Source organism: Montipora foliosa, chromosome 2 (genome assembly GCF_036669935.1).
Source record: "Montipora foliosa isolate CH-2021 chromosome 2, ASM3666993v2, whole genome shotgun sequence".
In the NCBI taxonomy this organism is placed as follows: domain Eukaryota; kingdom Metazoa; phylum Cnidaria; class Anthozoa; order Scleractinia; family Acroporidae; genus Montipora; species Montipora foliosa.
In genome coordinates, this window is record NC_090870.1 from 57,369,802 (window position 1) to 57,387,534 (window position 17,733).

At 39.6% G+C, this 17,733-nt stretch overlaps 1 protein-coding gene across 1 annotated transcript in view; it reads left to right on the forward strand.

The window, feature by feature from the left end:
• Positions 1-17,733, forward strand: part of LOC137993659 (venom factor-like) — a 57,152-nt gene that overhangs the window by 27,182 nt on the left and 12,237 nt on the right. The window contains 15 exon segments of the mRNA XM_068839625.1: positions 200-442; positions 1,969-2,020; positions 3,620-3,688; positions 3,902-3,997; positions 4,759-4,950; positions 6,166-6,244; positions 7,431-7,593; positions 7,703-7,777; positions 9,921-10,089; positions 12,844-13,010; positions 13,117-13,275; positions 14,915-14,980; positions 15,524-15,678; positions 15,748-15,853; positions 15,856-15,899. Of these exon segments, the coding sequence (XP_068695726.1) occupies positions 200-442; positions 1,969-2,020; positions 3,620-3,688; positions 3,902-3,997; positions 4,759-4,950; positions 6,166-6,244; positions 7,431-7,593; positions 7,703-7,777; positions 9,921-10,089; positions 12,844-13,010; positions 13,117-13,275; positions 14,915-14,980; positions 15,524-15,678; positions 15,748-15,853; positions 15,856-15,899 (1,835 nt within the window).

The window sequence follows — 17,733 nt, forward strand, 5'->3', positions numbered from 1 at the left end:
AGACAATATGGGTAGACATGGCTTGCAACTTAATAATGTCAAGGATTTCAGCCGCTAAAGAGAAACACTCGATCAGTTTGTTCAAGGGACAAATTATCTTGGTTTAGGAGGGATACTTTATTTACCCAAAACTGGAAATACAAGCGTTCGTAGTCTCCGGCATAGCATTGACTTTATTCCCCGTTCTTTCCTTCTCTAGATTAAAATCAGCCTGGAGGAGGGCAAAGAGTTTTGCACCAGTGTCCCTGCGGGCGAAAAGTCAGCGGTTATGCTGCTCTCTGTCAGCAGCAACGACGCAGCTTCTGTTTCGTTTCCCATAACACCCGTCAAGCTTGGAATGCTTCCAATTACAGTAAAAGCGGTTGCGTTGCTCCCTGACCTATCACCTATTATGAACGATGTTGTCTCAAGCGACGTGGTGATCAGAAGCATCTTAGTTGTGGTAAAGCCTTAAGTGTCTCCGAAAAGTTAACATTCATAATATCCCCCTCCCCTCCCCCCCCCCAAATGTTATGAGTCGGACAATATTATGTAATTTATCTTCTTCTTGAAAGCAGATAATCAACAGTAGCAAGTGAGGCAGATTAAGGCAGATCTTACCATACCATCAGAAAGGACACTGTGGTTGATGTCTTTATCATCTCACACTATTAGTGATATGAGACGTGACCTAAAGTTTGTCATCGATATTCAAGAACAGTAGAACGTCTAAACGAAGAACCAGTTCACTTTCACTATACACTTTCACTGTGGATATTTTAAGGTCCCAGGTGCTAGTTATGCCAATGTTCGAGCCTATGACCACTCGCCTCACATCTATGCGATCTGTTGCCTGCTCTTCAAAGTTGCGCGACTTAATTTCCGGGCCTTTTCGGGTAACCAAGGAAAATTCCACTGTATCTTTAGAACGGAGAGGTTTTCAGTCATCAAACTCTACAATCATTTTGCTTTTTGATATCTTGAAAATGTTAAAAGACCAGCTCTTTAAAACAATCAGATTGCAATTTCGTAAATGGCTTTTCTGCACCGAAAATTTTTCAGGATTTTAGAGAAACGGGCCCCTGGGTTCGATTGCCGGAATGAAAGTCACACGTGAGTGGCGTTTGTCGGTTCCCTACTCTGCTTCAAAAGCCTTCTCTCCGGGTAATCCGGTTTTACCCTCTCACTGAAACCGACATTCGTTTTGTCTGTTTAATTTCATCTGAGATAATTTGACTTTCCATTTCCCCATTTATTGAAGCCATCTTCGCAGTCAAATAAGCTTGAGAATGTAATAAAGAAATTATAACTTTCGGATCACCTAGTCGGTGGTACACGAAGCTAAGATCTTCTGGTTCTTTCTTTTTCAAGCCCAGTGGCTTACAAAAACCTCATCGTCGATTGACGCGATTATCTAAACTTCAGCAGAAAATGTTCATCCATCAAGAATGATTGCTAGGATAATTGTTATTTTAAGACCGTCAAAGGTTTCCGGCGTATTTTGGGTACAATCAATCAGTTGTGTTTCCCCACAGCCCGGGTCAGAAGCTCACATATAAAACGAAGGACAAGAATAAGATATGTCAACACATAAACATTGGAATTTATTCCGCTTCATCTTCTTCAGTAAACATAGTCAAAACATAGGTCTTTCACAACATGCTTTCCTCGCCCTGATACGTTGTTGGAGACGGCTGTTGTTTGACCAGGAAATCAACTCTACGATCTTCCGCTCAGTTGCGCGATGCTTTACTCTTCAAGGTTCTAGGAACTAATTTATTCTCAGCTCTAGGATGCGTATAGCACTGTCGCAAAGCTAGCAGAAAAAAGATAGGAATGTCATTGAAGCTCTTGAGTATAAACAGAACAACTGGCCTTTTTTCCACGGTGTAGACTAGCTCATGGTAAACAAAAGAAACTGAAATTAATAATTTGAAAAAAAGACAAAAATCATTTTTAATTTCTAGTTTATTTGCTTTTCTGTTACAGCCCGAGGGAGTTGAACAACGTACAACGTACTCATTTGTTCTTGATCCGCAAGGCAAGTAGAGAAAATACATTCTTTAATAACCTATTTTGGAGAAGAAGGTGAGTTGTTATCTGCACGAGAGATCGACAAGTCTAAAAAATACATATACATTGGCTACCATTACCATTAGTACTAGGGACCTTACGATAGTACGACGGCGACGGCTACGAAAACGCCACAAAACAATGGGCTTAGGCCCCGTTCAGACTAGGTGCCCGTGCCCGGTTCTCGGGAATGGGCACTAGTCTGGACATAGCTTTTTGTTAGTGCCCGAGCAAAAGTTTGAGCACCTTGCCCGGGCACAGACACTAGGGACCTTTGACCTTTGACGAGTTTTGACTACCCGTTTTTAGCGAAAATACTTGGGAAATTTATAACCCGTACGATTAATCTTACTCTTTGTTAGCACTATAGGTTGCTCAATTATTCTTGTTGCTGGTAAATGAGCCTTTTTGCTAATCAAAAAATGCTAAAACTGCTACCGTGTTGTTGACTTGACTGACAAGAAGACATTTTTGCAAAAGCTCGTACTAAAATGACGACGGTATCAAGTTTTTCCCGCGCTGGTTTGCGCGCGCTCAGTGTTGTTCTATGGGAAAATCTCGTACTCGTAGTCGTTCACGTACTAGAATCTAAAGCTCTCTATTATCTTCAAGGGTAGTAGTACTCACTGACAGGCACCGTTCCCAGGAACGGGAACACGTCTTAATACGCTTTCGTCAGTTCCCATGCTTTTTCCTATGCTTACCTGCGATGCAGTCACGATAATGACGGCCGGTGCAAAGTGGACGAAGGAAGAAATCATTGCATTGTTAGAACTGAGGTGTCTTAACAACGTCCATTTTATAAGTGCCCGGGCACAGTGCCGCCGAACGGTCACCTAGTCTGAATGGGGCCTTAATGAACAAAAACAAAGGATCTGCACGCCCTGCATCTGCGTTTTGCATTTTGGTACATTTCTTCGCTGTCCTAGTCCTGACAACGACGTAAATTGAGCACATTTTGAGGTTGTGTAGTGGACGCGAGAACCGGACGAAGTATTTTAATTTTCTTCCCAAACAACCACACCATTCATGCCAATTTTATTCCCGCAATGTTAATAAACACTTTCCAATTGGAGTTATCACGAAATTATTACTGACAAGGGGAAATAATACTTTTAGAAAACGTTCTCGTTGGCGTCGTCGTCGTCATTTCGTAATGCCCCTAATAAGAGATACTAGAAGCACTAGAGTTCGCCATTGCGTCAGTTGTCCATGAGCAAGAGTCAGATCTTTTGGAATGGCGACTACACAAAGAAATGAAGCATATTTTTAATCCTTTCATGCTGTGTGAATGATTAAAGCCTAAATATTCGAATACATTTTCGAAGACCTTATTCATAAATGGTGGTCAATTTATATTTCTTTTATCCATGTGCAAATTAGCCTACCAAGTCTCGATACCATACATGCAGTGAATTGAAAAGAATTCTTGTTCTAAAATGAGGCTTGGTAGGCTAATTTGCTCATAAGCAAGAGAATAATAAAAAAGGTGCCATTCATGAATAAGGTCTATAAGCACGTTGCTTCCAGATATCACTTAAGAATCACGGCGTTTTATTCCTTTTAGGTGTTTTACGAGATGAAAAACCAGACACGACAAACTCATCCAGCCCTGCAACCGGACTCAAACACGATCGTAAGCCAGATAATATTGTTTACACAATACGCCATCATCATCATCATCATTATCATCATCATCATCATCATCACATCATCGTCGTCTTTGATATCACTATCATCCAATTAATTTTTGGTTACTTTTAGTTCACCGTCATTACGTTTCTCAACTTGAATCTCTTGTATAGATGACCGAGTTAAGACCCAAGTAATGAGCTTTATTTTTTTCTAGGTGTTGTTCACAACGATATGCAGATTGATACCGTGGCCCTCGATGTTCCTTCTCGGGCAATACCCGGATCAATTGCAGCTCGCATGTTGCTAACTGGTAATGTCTTTCATGTCGAGAAATGCATGCAATTAATGACGGTGCCTACTAATTCAAAGGTGTTTTTGCGCGGTTTACTGAATATGCGGGAAAAGCAGATCTTAACAAGTGTTATTGAAATCCAAAAAGAAAAATGGGGGTAAAAAGCTTTGAAATACAAAGCAATGTATCGCTTTCTTTTCCAAATTGAAGCTTAATCATCTCTGAAAAATGCATGGTTATCCCCAGTTTTCTTTTTAAATACCAAGAGCACTTGCAAAGTTCTGCTTTCTCCGCATAGTTTTGAACCGTGCAAAAATATCCCTGTATTAATAAGCATCATCCATAGGAAATCCGAGTATCTCGAGATGCGCACAACGTATGCGCAATAACAGTAGTAGGCACCGTCCGTAACTTTATTTTGGAACCTGTATCTAGTGCAAGCTTGAGAAAATCATTGGTAAACAAGGCCTAATGGAACAAGCGAAGGCGTTCGATCCTGGTGATTTTTAAAAAGAACGTGTTAACACGTAAAGCAACGCTGGATCTTTGGCTAAATTCTTTTACATTACCGATGTTTCGTCAGGGAAGGCCTGATCTCTCCAGATAGTGAAGTGATGAACTGTGATGAATTATCAGTTTCCGCAATATAAAATGTATATTCGATTCCAGCCAGTCACAATTACCAAGTTAACCCATGCTCGTCACGCCGACAGCACGACAAGAAACAAGTCTTATAGACCTCATTACTAACAAGATATTATGCCTATTGTGTTTTCAAGGAAATTTCATTGGACCAGCGGTCACTAGTTTAATATCTGGTGGCTTAGAAAATCTTTTACGCATGCCCATGGGTTGTGGCGAGCAGACAATGATGTTCTTGGCTCCTAATGTGTACGTTTTGCAATATCTGTTGAAAACTGGACAGGTAACCGCTGACATAGAGTCTCGTGCATATGTACTGATTCAATCGGGTGAGTGTACTCCGTAATTTCTTCCTTTGAAGGGACTCGTTTTTCGATTCAAGTATAGAAATCTTTACGATGATGAATCGAAAATACTACTAGTGGAAAAAAACGTGTGACGTTAATGGGTGGAACCCTTGACCTTCCGATTGCTCATTTAAAGAGCCAACCACTAAGCTTTAGGCTTGTGTCCCCTAAACCTGCTTTTTGATTTATGGGTTAGCCTGGCTAGCTGACACAATCTCTTTCACTACCACAGGAAAATAGTCATGCACAGTTCGAAAATTTTAGCCTTCCTCATCAAATGTCTCAGCTTTTAAACAACGAAGACACCCTTAAATTGACACTTGTATCGAATGGTATCGCAGAAAATGTATCACCTGAATCTACTATCCTGGCCAAAACGTTTGGGGACACACCATTTTCATTCCTTTTTCTAGTAGATTAAGTATAAGTTACGCCTAATTCCCATCGACAACTACAGCCCTGCGAAGATTCTCTCCCTTTCCCCTGGACAATATTGAAGACCATACCTCGCGCAACACTTTTAATAAGTGTTTGGCCTTGACGGCCCAACATTATTCAGGGATTGGGAAGGATAAACTGACAAAGTGTCCATATCTTTTGACAAAGGTTGTCTCTGGGAAAACTGCGATCCGCTAAAGTTTGTCGTTTATACAAGCCTCGGCTCGTTTTTTTGTTTCATTTAACTTTGTTTCAATGTGATTCATCTAAGAGTCACTTCTAAACGAAATCAAGAGAATATATGGTAAGAGAGGGAATCCCTGAGCCCCGTGATAATTACCAGAAATCTATTTTAGATCGAGCCAGGGCTGCGAAGGATATTTTCGTCTGTTGTTAACCATTACCGAGCAGTCCGCTTTCACACCAACTGCCCCATAAGGTGTCGTCCTGAAATAACCACGCAGTGTTACACACAGCTAATAAAAATAGATTTTAAATAATTTGCATCGTGCGGGGGCCAAATATGGGGAATTCGCTCTCATGCCTAATATTCTCTTGACGAAGTGAATGATGAAGCACGCCACGTCACGCAAGTCTTTAAAACACATCATTTGTCAATGCAACGTGTGCTGTTTTGTTACGTGTACAGCCACATTGGTTTTTGTTTCTCAGTTTGACTCAATTCTATTAACTTTGTTCACATGACATTTTCTCAATTATATCAGTGTTTGAGACGTTTTCGTCTTCACTTCTATCTAGGTTATCAGCGGGCTTTAAATTACCGTAGAGAGGACAAATCCTTCAGCGCGTTTGGAGAATCCCGCCCTGGTAGCACGTGGTAGGTGTTTCTGTAATCTTGAAAAGTGCTTAATGGGGTAGTGTTACGCTATTTTAGTCAAACTTCAGAACACTTAAACACGTCTTTGTATCAATGAAAACCAAACAATAATGCTGTACTTTTGTTGTCATTAACCATTGAAGTGCACTGAAGCTATTCTTTGTTGTCTGCAGCCAAGGATGGAGAGAATGGAAATGGATTGAAACTTGAAAAAACTTGCCAGTTTTTATTTTTATTTTGGAGACGTGCCATAAATTTATTTCAAATCTTCAAGTGTTAGTGGGTTGTCAGGAATGTTGTACGTGCGAGCTAAATCACTAAAGTAGATTTTGACAGCAAATTTAGGGTGCATTCGATTGACCCTATTCCGGAATAAGAATACGTGGAGTGATGATTTAAAACGGTATCTCTGGCGTTTTGAAGCAACAAGGATAATAAAGATATGTTTAAAACAGCATTCTGGCAGGTCTTTGACAATTTTAATGTGAATCTTCGTAAAAACCAAAGATTTTAGACTTCTATTCTATGTATTCCTATCCCGGAATACGGTCAATCGAACGCACCCTTAGTTGACAGTGCCCCTTTAAGCAAGAATAACATCGACGACGGCTATGAGAACGTCCTCTCGCCTACAGATGACTTCAGTTCTAAAAGTTAAAACAGCAGCTTGGCCTACGAGTAGCCGTACCCTCTCCCCGAAAGAAAAAAAGGTTCTTCTTTCGGGGAAGTGAGGGGGGGGGGGGGGGGGTTAAGGGTACGGCTACGTTAGGGCCAGCCAACCAGGAAGCAACTTGATATGACCGACGTGAACACTTATAGGGAAGCTTAAAAAAAGTATCGTGGGATGTTACTCGTTTTAAACAGTCAAATTCGGTTATTTTTACGTCGCTGTTAGGACCGGAAGGGATGGGCAAAGAAATATTTCGTAACTTGAAAAAATGCTTAGCTATTTCCCTGTTGAATTATAAGTCACTTAGAGATGAAATACAAAGACTGTGTTTTTCTACGGTCGGCATCGTTTATGTGTGAAATTGGATAACTTGAGTTTCAGCCCATGAAATGCAAAGGTGAATGACCCAAATGAAAATATACCTTTCGCCCTCGAAACTGATAGCGGTCTTCAACTACAAACTAGTCGTGTAACCATTAACTTCTAACCAATGTGTTTCGATCCTAAAAAACTCAGGTTGACAGCATTTGCCGCAAGAGTGTTTTGTGCGGCTGACAAATTTGATGGGATCGCCATGGACGAGACCCTTGTTTGTGACTCAGTGAGTTGGATTCTTGAAAACCAACGCCGGGATGGTGCGTTTCCCGAAATGAAAGATATCATCCATAAATCGATGATGGTAAGTTATTTGTCGCTTGTAAACGCTTGATTTTCAGTGTTTAGAATCCCTTGTCAAAAGCTAGTCTGTGAGTATGCTGTAAAACAATTGCGATCTTTCTTTGTAATAGGGTGGTGTCCATGGAGATGTCGCAATGACAGCTTTTGTTTTAGTGTCTCTGGTGGAGTGTGGTTGCAATCGCCAGGTAAAATAATCTCCTCGCAAGAATAAATTAATTAATGGTTGATGTCATTCTCCAGAATAACCCTCTTTTGCCCAAAGTTACAAGAAAAGGTGTCGGGAACGTATGTTGAATATGTGTTCGTATGTTTTCGTAGTCCCAACTAAATTCCTGTCCATGAGACTGTGGGTACAATCTTGTCAGAGAGCTGCAAATCTTCTTTCTGCGCATGATCCTATTCCTTAAACATTAAGAAATGTGTGGACAACTCGGTAGTCAAGTATGTTAAAATTTCTGAAGATATAAATATTTCATAGAGGTGTAAGCAGAGATAAAATAAACGAAGTGAAGTCTTCAAAGAAAAGTGAAAATGAAAGTTAAATTGTAGCAGCAAAGACCATAGACTGCGCTCAGTCTCCCTTTTGCTCAAGAATCGTAAAGAAGAGGAAAGGAACTTTATTTAGTGTCTAGTCGTTCTAGCACTGGAGCACTAATTGGGGACACTGTAACCTGAAATAAACAAATTATCAAATTAAGACAAATCAAATCAAATGTTGGTTTTGGAGGAGAGGGGAAACCGGAGTACCTGGAGAAAACGTCTCGATGCAGAGTAGAGAACCAGCAAACTCAATCCACACCGAGTCTGGGAATGGAACACTGGTCACATTGGTAGGAGGCGAGTGCTCTCACCACTGTGCCATCTCCCTAACCCATAGAGAAAAACGCATACGTTGAACTTTCAATGCTGAAGCTGCGGATCGCAAATACCGCGAGCGTTGGTTAGAACCCAATGCCCGCAGTATTTGCCATCCGCAGTTTCAGCCATTGAAAGTTCAACTTACGCGTTAACTTTGTTTCAATGATTCTAGAGCAAAAACGAGACTGCTGCCAGTCTAAAAGGACTAACGTAACATGGAAAGAAGCACCGAATCCTGGTGAAGGATCTAGTCAGCGTGTAACTGGGAACGAACGAGAAGTGAAAGGCTGATCAAACTGTGAAGGAATATCTGTTGTATTTACCAATATTTCGAAAGGCAATGCAGGGTGTAAGAAGTGATAGTCTGTGGCTAAAGGGAGGTTACAATTTGAACGAAAAAATTGTACGTTTGCAATATGATACAGCAAAAATGTGATACCGTTAAAATCAAAATTGACAACCTAGAGAGAGAACATACTATGAGACCGTTAGAAAGGAATTAGATAAATACGAAAGTATGACGTGATATGAACGAGCTAAATGAAAGAAAATAGCATAAGATTACATGTCGTCTTTTTATTTTAGCCTGAGGGTTAAGAGGTGTTATCCCTGGTGATGAGCTTTACGAATACCATTGCGGCTGGAATTTATGAGTTCTACTGAAATAAGGGAAATGTTATCAGCGGTGTGAAAAGGGGAGATGCAATCTTATGTAATTTCTTTCATTTATCGAATTCATATTACGTAAGAATTTCGACTTTCGTATTTATCCAATTCCTCTAACGGTCACATGGTTATTAATTTGTTCTCCCCTTGGTTCTCAATTTTCATTTTAACGGTAACACATTTTTGCTGTATCATATTGCAAACATATTTTTCGTTCAATTCCACGTCCCATTACCTAAAGACGATTAGTTGTAACACCGGCCCTGATGAAGAAAATAATACAACAGATATTCTTTCACTGTTTCATCAGCTTTTCAATTCTCGTTTGAAAAATAAAAGGTTTCCATGGCTAAATTACAGATACCTCTTGCATGTTGCGCACATGCATACACAAGAGCCCAAAATAGGTGTATGACTGTTTCTGTCAGAAAATGCTCTACTAGCCTAGTTGAGCATTTTGTAACAGAAACAATTTTGGAATCTCCACTATCACCTCCTGTTCCGAAAGATTACGGGTACAGCCCATCTTATATCTCCCCGTGATCCTCTCCCTCACACATGCGCAAAAGACAACTTTGGGGTCGAGATTGTTATGAATAATTCGTAACAGACTTGAAAGACGTAGCTGCCGTAAAGAAATCGTGTTGCAAACCTATCATCACTTCCCTGTTCACTATCCAACTATAGAAGGAAGTTGTGATTGCTAGTCACTGTGGTCTTAAAAATTACGTTAACCAGGAATTTTTCAAAAATATTGCATTTGTGATTGTAATGCCATGGCATGTCGTAAATTCCTCAAACTAGAACAAAAGCCAAAGGATTCAGAATGCAGTGTCATTCCTTGAAACAGAGTTGAACAGCATTCATAAAGTGAACATTCTTGCCCTTTCCACATACGCCTTAGCTCTGGCAGGAAGCCGTAAGGGCGTCTCAGCAAACCGAAAGCTTCTTATGAGTCAGATCTACAACAAAGGTAAGAGATTTTGGGCATACTAAGACGAGGGGGACATTGGGTGTATTAGAAACCGCAAAACCGAAGAAAAAACCATCCAAAACCGCAAAACCGCAAAAAAATTAGGCCAAAACCGAAAACCGCACACAAAACCGTCAGAAAACCGATACAATGGTGACAAGTGGGGCATACAGAGCAAACTACACTAACACTTTATTTCATCAAAGTATTTATGAATGTCATGGACTTTATTTCTGCCGCTCTCTCGAGCCCGGACTTTATGGGCTCATTTTCCGTAAAGCGTTTCGCGGGTATAGAGTGTTTTCATGTGACCTCTCCGGGAATTCAGATCTATTATCACTTAAAAGTTTTCTTTTGTTTCGGAGGAAAAACAAGGTTATTGATCACGTCAGTGAAAACAGGAATCTTGTCCCCTATGGGGCCTTACATTCTATTTATCAGGCACTGTACACCCTAGTACAACCTCTTTTCAACTACTGCAATATTGTTTGAGGAAACTGTGGAGTAAATTTGCAGGAAAAACTGCAAAAACTACAAAACAGGGCAGCCCGTGTCTTGACCTACTCTAACTATGGCACTGATGTTAACAATTTATTTGAACTCTTAAGATGGAAATCCCTAGTCTCTCAAAGGCAAATTGAAAGAGCAACAATGGTATTTAAGTCCCTACAGGGACTAGCACAGTATCTCTGCTCGAAATGTCCATCGCGATCCAGGTTTTTGTTTGAGAGACTCTGTGAATAAGGTAAATATTCCGATACCGCGCACAAACTACTACAAAAAAGAGCTTTTGGTATAGTGGCGCAGTTTTGTGGAACAGTTTGCCATTAGAAGTAAGGAAAGCAGAACCCCTCAATCAATTCAAACGACTGATTAAAGAGGTTATCTAAGCCATTATTCTAAACACGGCATTCATGGAAAGCAGCTTTTATTGTATGATATTGAGTAAGATAGTTAATGTAGTTTACATAGTTTTATCTATACTTGGTCTTAAATATTTCATTGTACATATGGTTTTCATATTGCTGATGAATTGCATATAAATAAATAAAAAAATAATAATAAATAAATGAATAAATAACACTCTATTCGAGATCAATTGCCGCTCAAATCTAAGAGAAACCGGAACCCAAATAGAATAAAATAGGAAAACCCAAAAAGCACATTGGATAACAAAACCGAAAAACCGCTCGTATTTTCTACAAAAACCGAAAACCAGATGCTAAAAAACGAAAAATCCGCAAACCGCGATGAAGTCTTTCAGCACAAAAACCGAAAAACCGATCTAAAAAATAGCCAAAACCGCAAAACCGAAAATCCCAATGTTCCCCTCTAAGACCAGTTATCGTCAGAATTGTCCTTAAATTAAGACCGAATCAACGTCCCACTTTCAACGGAGACCAAAAATCATGCCATTAATCAGATCGTGATTGGGGTGGAGAGTGTGGTTTCAAACACTTCGACTCATAAACGAAACAGTTAAATTAATGTCACAGGAATAACTCGTCATCTTATTAAGTATCATTCGATATCTTCTCCTCGGGTTAATGGGATTGTTATAAGTGTTAGACGGAGTATTTAAACTGCTTGTGCGATTAAAAAAATATCACTGTTTTTACTCTAAATTTCGAAAGCGTGTTTATCTAACACGAGAATGGCAAGTTTCAATCCAGAAAAATGACGTCAAAGACTCAATTGAATTCTAAAATTCTAGTTATTATTTGTAAGCATTTTGATACTACGACTCGCATTCGAAAAAACAGTCCTTTCCAAACTCACGAAACCAAGCTCAGAAAATTGTCTTTGTGTTTTATTGTTATTATTATCATTATTATTATCATCATCAACATCATAATAATAATAATAATAATAATAATAATAATAATAATTATTATTATATTCATTATTATTATTATAACTTTAGCAACCTTTAAGTATAGAAATTTCCATTGAATGTGTCATCTCTGAAACAGCCGTGTCCTATAGTTGTCACTGATATTTTTGTTATATCTCAGTACCTATCCAATAGGTGCATGGATTTCAACCAATGTCAAGAGACACAGATAACAATTATGTATGCACCATTTATGGTGGACGAACGAAAGGAGCTAATGAGAGTTCTTTTGTTTTCGTCCACCAACATGGCTGCGATGACGTAACGTGAAATCCACCTGGAAGGAAATTTCAGCAACAATTCTATATTGCTCATCTGCGTTAATTAAAAAAGTGACGCCCGATATTGTGGTAATTTCTTCGAAGGCGGCGGCAGGGATAAGTGGCTAGCTAGTCCGTTGCATTTGATTTTTTTTTTTTTCATGTTTAAGGCGAATCGCATTTCCCCGAGGGGTGAGTGCAGTAACAGCCAGACATGTAGACTTATCGGTCACCAACTATGGTTCACCTTAATTAAACGGGCCTTCACAAGAACCAATTTAAATTGTTTCTTTCGGATTGGAAAATTGGAATTGGAGTGTCCATGAACTAGTTTCGTAGCTGAGACTACTTTTATTATAAACAAAAGCCAATTTGAGGAAATTACACAAGGTAGCCATTGCGCAATCTCTAAAATTACGTTAAAATTCGTTGAAAACAATAACCAATTCTGCAGATATGATGTTTTTTTTTTTAAAAACATCAATTCCTAGCGAGCTGCAAGGAAGCCGTAAAAAACAACTTGTTACAGCGTTGTTATTTAACTGACAAAAGACCAGGAGCATTTGGTCAAATGCCTTAATTTATATTCATGAATTACAGAGAACGCGACCCGTCATTGGGATGTTGGTAATAAAGCTTTAAGTGTGGAGACCACCGCCTATGCATTGCTGGCGCAGATGGCTCTTGGACGGCTTAAGTTTGCTGGACCAATTGTGACGTGGCTTACAAGTCAAAGGGACCCTCAGGGCGGCTTTGTGTCAACACAGGTCTGAGTTTTCCACGCACTACGCATTCTTCGTTACATTTTCTTTAAAAATATGCGTTCCTAAACGTGAATAATTTATTTTTGCCATCTTTGATTATCTCTATCAGGATACATGTGTCGCGTTACAAGCTTTATCGAAGTACAGCGAGAAAACCGCGGGCGCACATCTAGACTTACGCGTTTCTGTATCGTCCGAGAAAGATGCTAACTGGAAAAGAAGATATTACATCGTCACGGCAAACGCTCTTACTCTTCGACAGGAAGACGTAAGTCTGAGGGAAACGTTTTCTTGCTACATGTATAACTGACAGGGAGGAGTATACAAAAGAGCGTTAGTCCTTCGCTCTGACGAAGGGCTAACGCTCGAAACGTCAGCTTTTAGAATCTCTGTACGGTGGCCAATTTACATTATCACCTCCGTTGATAAAACAATTTTTGTATACTACTTCCCCATCGACGCAGCACCACAGTTTCTTTAGAAACTGCCCCCTTCTGATATGGGGGAGGTCAATTATAGCTTATCTGTCCAAAAGGTGGAGGTGTTAAATCCGCATGCTGTTTTTATTCCGTTTTCAACGAAATTCAAAGTTTATTACATACTCTGCAGAATATCGCGTTTCTGATTGGTCAATGACGAATCCAAAAATAGCTTACAGAGTGCAATACAGAAGTTAGTATAGGTAATCACATAATTTCGAGTGCAATTTGGAATAAATAAGGAGGACCAAAATTTGTAGTCTTTGAAAAAAATTTACTAGTGCTTATTTATTCCAAATTTCTATTTATTTCAAATTTATTACGTATAATAATATACATGAAAAAATTCGAGATGGTCAAGCAGACGAAACGCGCGCATATCACGCAATCACTGAAAAATTGCGCCATCCAGGGTGCGCGTTTGATTTGAAAACAAGAGATTGGTTCTGATCAAACCCTATTGTTATCCAGACTTTGCACAGGTATTACACTTTTTAACTGGTGTATTACACTTCAACTGCACTGCTCTCAACCAATCAGAATCGAGTAATTATATCATTTATATTATTACTATGGAAACACAGCGATGGAGTAATTTTCTTGCAGACTGAACTTGCTGGTGCATTTCATGATTTATGGTCACTCGTGAAAGTTCTAAAATTCTAAGAACTTCAAAACATCACTCGTGCCTATAAATGACGAAATGCTTTCGCGTTCATACGATTTCCTATATTTGCTGTTACCACAGTTTAGATTACCTCCTGGTTCTCTCAAATTAAGCACCCAACCGCTGATTTGCTTTTGGAGGTCATCTTATGCTTCTCTGTTTTAATTGGTTCTTAAAGTTTCAAGACCGGTGCTAGAATTGGACACCCTAAACCGAGATCAGGATAAATCTTGCGACCATTTATAGGGCTACCGTCTTACAAATGAACTGACCCCTGGCAGAGAGAGAAATCGAAAAGGGGTTTTAGTTAACTTTCTAATGAAACTGTAGTGCTGTGATGGTGGGGTAATGAAACACACAAATGGGTAAATTGACCACCGTAGAGAAATTTGAAAGCTGGACGTTTCGACTGTCAGTTCTGCGAATTCGTCATAGCGAATTGACGAATTCAGTCACAATATTGACGATTCGCTCTGACGAAGGGTAACGCTCGAAACGCGATCAGCTTTCAAATTTCTTTACGGTGGCCAATTTACCCTATCATCCCAGTTGACCATAAACCCATTTTCTGTGACGCCCACGCAGAGAATCGTCACCGTCACATGCCATGATTAGTCGCAGTTTCAGAAGGAATTGAGTTCCCTCAACGACGAAGGAGCTTAATTGGCGCGATAGGTTTAATTGGCCTGGAAATAGGAAAATGACTTAAAGCTTTTTTATCATTAATTAACTATTTTGTGCTCTTCGTTCTTTTTACACAGATAACACGCTTATTGGGCGGACAAATCTTTATTGACTCATTAGGAAGCGGAGTTGGGCAGCTTCTGGTAAAATGATCATCTTTGAATAAAGGAACTTCATAAAAAAAAAACGTTCAAAAGAATACATATAACTACGTTGAAAACTCGGAAACATTATGTAGGAAACAGAGAGATTTAAACGTGACTTGCGTTTGCAGCGTACGGCAGCTTTCTTCTTACCTCAAAGAGAACCTCTCAGTCTACTCCAACCAAAAATATAACTTTAAGCCACAGGTAATAATGTCTGCTATAAAATGTGCTTATATATTTCAAAGAAAACGTTGTATCAAAAATGAGAAAAATTCAAAATCACTCACTTCTGTTTTTAAATTTCCAGGGCGTCTCCCATCTTGAATATCTCTGGCGTGTTGGTCTGCTTTATTGTTTTTGCGCAAAAGCTCTCCGTGTTCTCGGAACAAAAGGGCAAACCGTGGATATGTCACAGTTAATGAAGGGGGGGGGGGATGGCACGACAGTCGCACAGTTGATGTTTAAGCCGTCAATAGCCAGGTCTTGTTTCCGCCTTCACTGCCTTTGATAACCTGGTGAACCGCTTTTTTCAGATCGAAGGCTCGCCACAATATTCCCATCATCAAAAAAACGATGGGAACCTGTTACGTTCAGTTTTCTCTTGAGATTAAAGTGCGAGAAGAAAGAAGAAGTCAAACCAGGTGTAAAGATAGTATACCAATCATGGGTCGCTCAGGAGGGGAGACAGGAAAACGATGACACAGAACGATGAAGAAGCAGGAGATGATGATGATGATGATGATTATGATTATGTTGATGCTGACGAAAGAGACAGAGAAAGCAAAGAAATGTCGAAAAACCCCACAACCCAAATCCTGCCGCAAAAAGAAGAGAAAAAATAGGAAGCATAAAAGACCAAAACACTCGGGCCTAAGATCCCAGATGCGTGTTGCGTGCAACCAAAAGTATGTGCAAGGTGAGAAAATCAATGGATTTATGTTATTCACTTCATTTTACAAGCTTTCAATCACTGAATGTTTTTCTACATTTGACTTTACGAGAAAACGCGCTGGATCACCAACCAACTGATAATCAAGCTTCGAAACTCGCTTAGCTGCTTAAGGACCAAATGGTATCTTTAAAGTAAGGCGTGAGAAAATCTACACCGTCTTTGACAAATTATTACATGTAAATTAAAAACCATCCTTTTAATTCTCACATTGGTCACGTTCTGTACATTTCGTTGTTACTCGCATAATTAGGCAATTCTTCCTACTTATCGATTCAACTTCTAAACGCTTTTGTACTATTAATCAACTGAAGATGACCAGAAGTGTTCTGTCGAAACATGTCTATAAACTTAAAAGTTTTGTCGTTTTTTTAAAGTTTTATTATTCCACTATGACGCCGTTTTACCATTAAAGAGGAACGCGCAAAAAAAAGGACGGTTAATACACTGTAGTGTCCCGGTTTGACCCGGTTTTAGAAACAGAGCAAATACGGACTGAAAACGGGAGTTTTTCAATGAAAAGAAATCGTTTACAACACGATGCAAAGCCTGAAAATTTAGCTTGTCATTGCTTGTCACTCGTCATTTTGTTTAGTTTACCAGTCAACTTAATAGAAATTTTGGCTGGCCTGTTGTGATGTATACATCGTTCGCACGCGCCCTGAGAGAACAGATGATGCTTTTTTCAACACTCGCCGGCAAAATAACATCATTTTTGTAGTTTAGTGGAATAATAAATCTCTTATTCAATTATTTAACATATTCTTTGATTGCACATGGACGTCACGGCGGCCATGTTGGTTGAAAAGAACAATAGCGAAAACGTCATCTGGGAATTGAGTCTTTATTATGCAAAACTTGAGCTACATTTTCCTATTGGTTTGGCAAACACATGGCCGTCTTATCACGTGAGTGCAATCAAAGAATAATACTCGCAGACATTTTGCTCATTGCTCGTATTTTGTCCTCGCCCCTGCGGGGCTCGCAAAACATACTTCGCAACGCGCAAAATAGGCGCCTGTTATATGTTTTGAAAACCATAGTTAATGGACTGGTTCCAACCTTAGGAACTTTTCAAAAAGCTGAGAAACAATGTTGCTGCAATCGATGTTGAATGGACCGTGACCCTGCACAATCTTTTGCTTCTGCGCTTGTGCACGGGTACGCAATTTAGTTGCGAATACTGATTTTAATCGAGGGATTTGATTGGTTATTTTCTAGAAAAAAGGAGTGTTTTGTGCAGGGTCAAGGCCAAACATACGGACACAAACATGAAACAAAGGAACCTGTCCCGTTTTCATAAACCCTCTCCATGCATTATCTATGGTTAAACAATCAAATAAGATATATAGATGTCGAAGTAATCTTCTTGTGCCTACAGGAATTATAAACAACATCTAGGTTCAATCAAAGTCCCCATTAACCCTTCTAACTCCCAGTCAGCACTTTGAAACTTGATCTATAGATTTTACTTCTGTCTCACGCCAGACGATTTACTCGCCAGTGCGGGCCCCTCGAGCATTAAACGTTTAATATAAATACGAAATTAATCGGAGCTGAATTGTTGGTTTTCAAAATTGTCCTGCAAAGGTATACTGAAGGATGGTTAAAACAGGAATGACAATACGGGATAGTGGAGTGTTTCTCTGGTTTTCTTCCTGAATAACGATTCCGTTGACTGAGGTAAATTTCTTTCTTCCTTTCTTCCGATCTGTGTCACTGCAACAGTTATCGTCAAAATGATATGGACAGCGCAATCATTTCTTTTGGTATCTGTATTGGCACACTTGATGGGGACCTT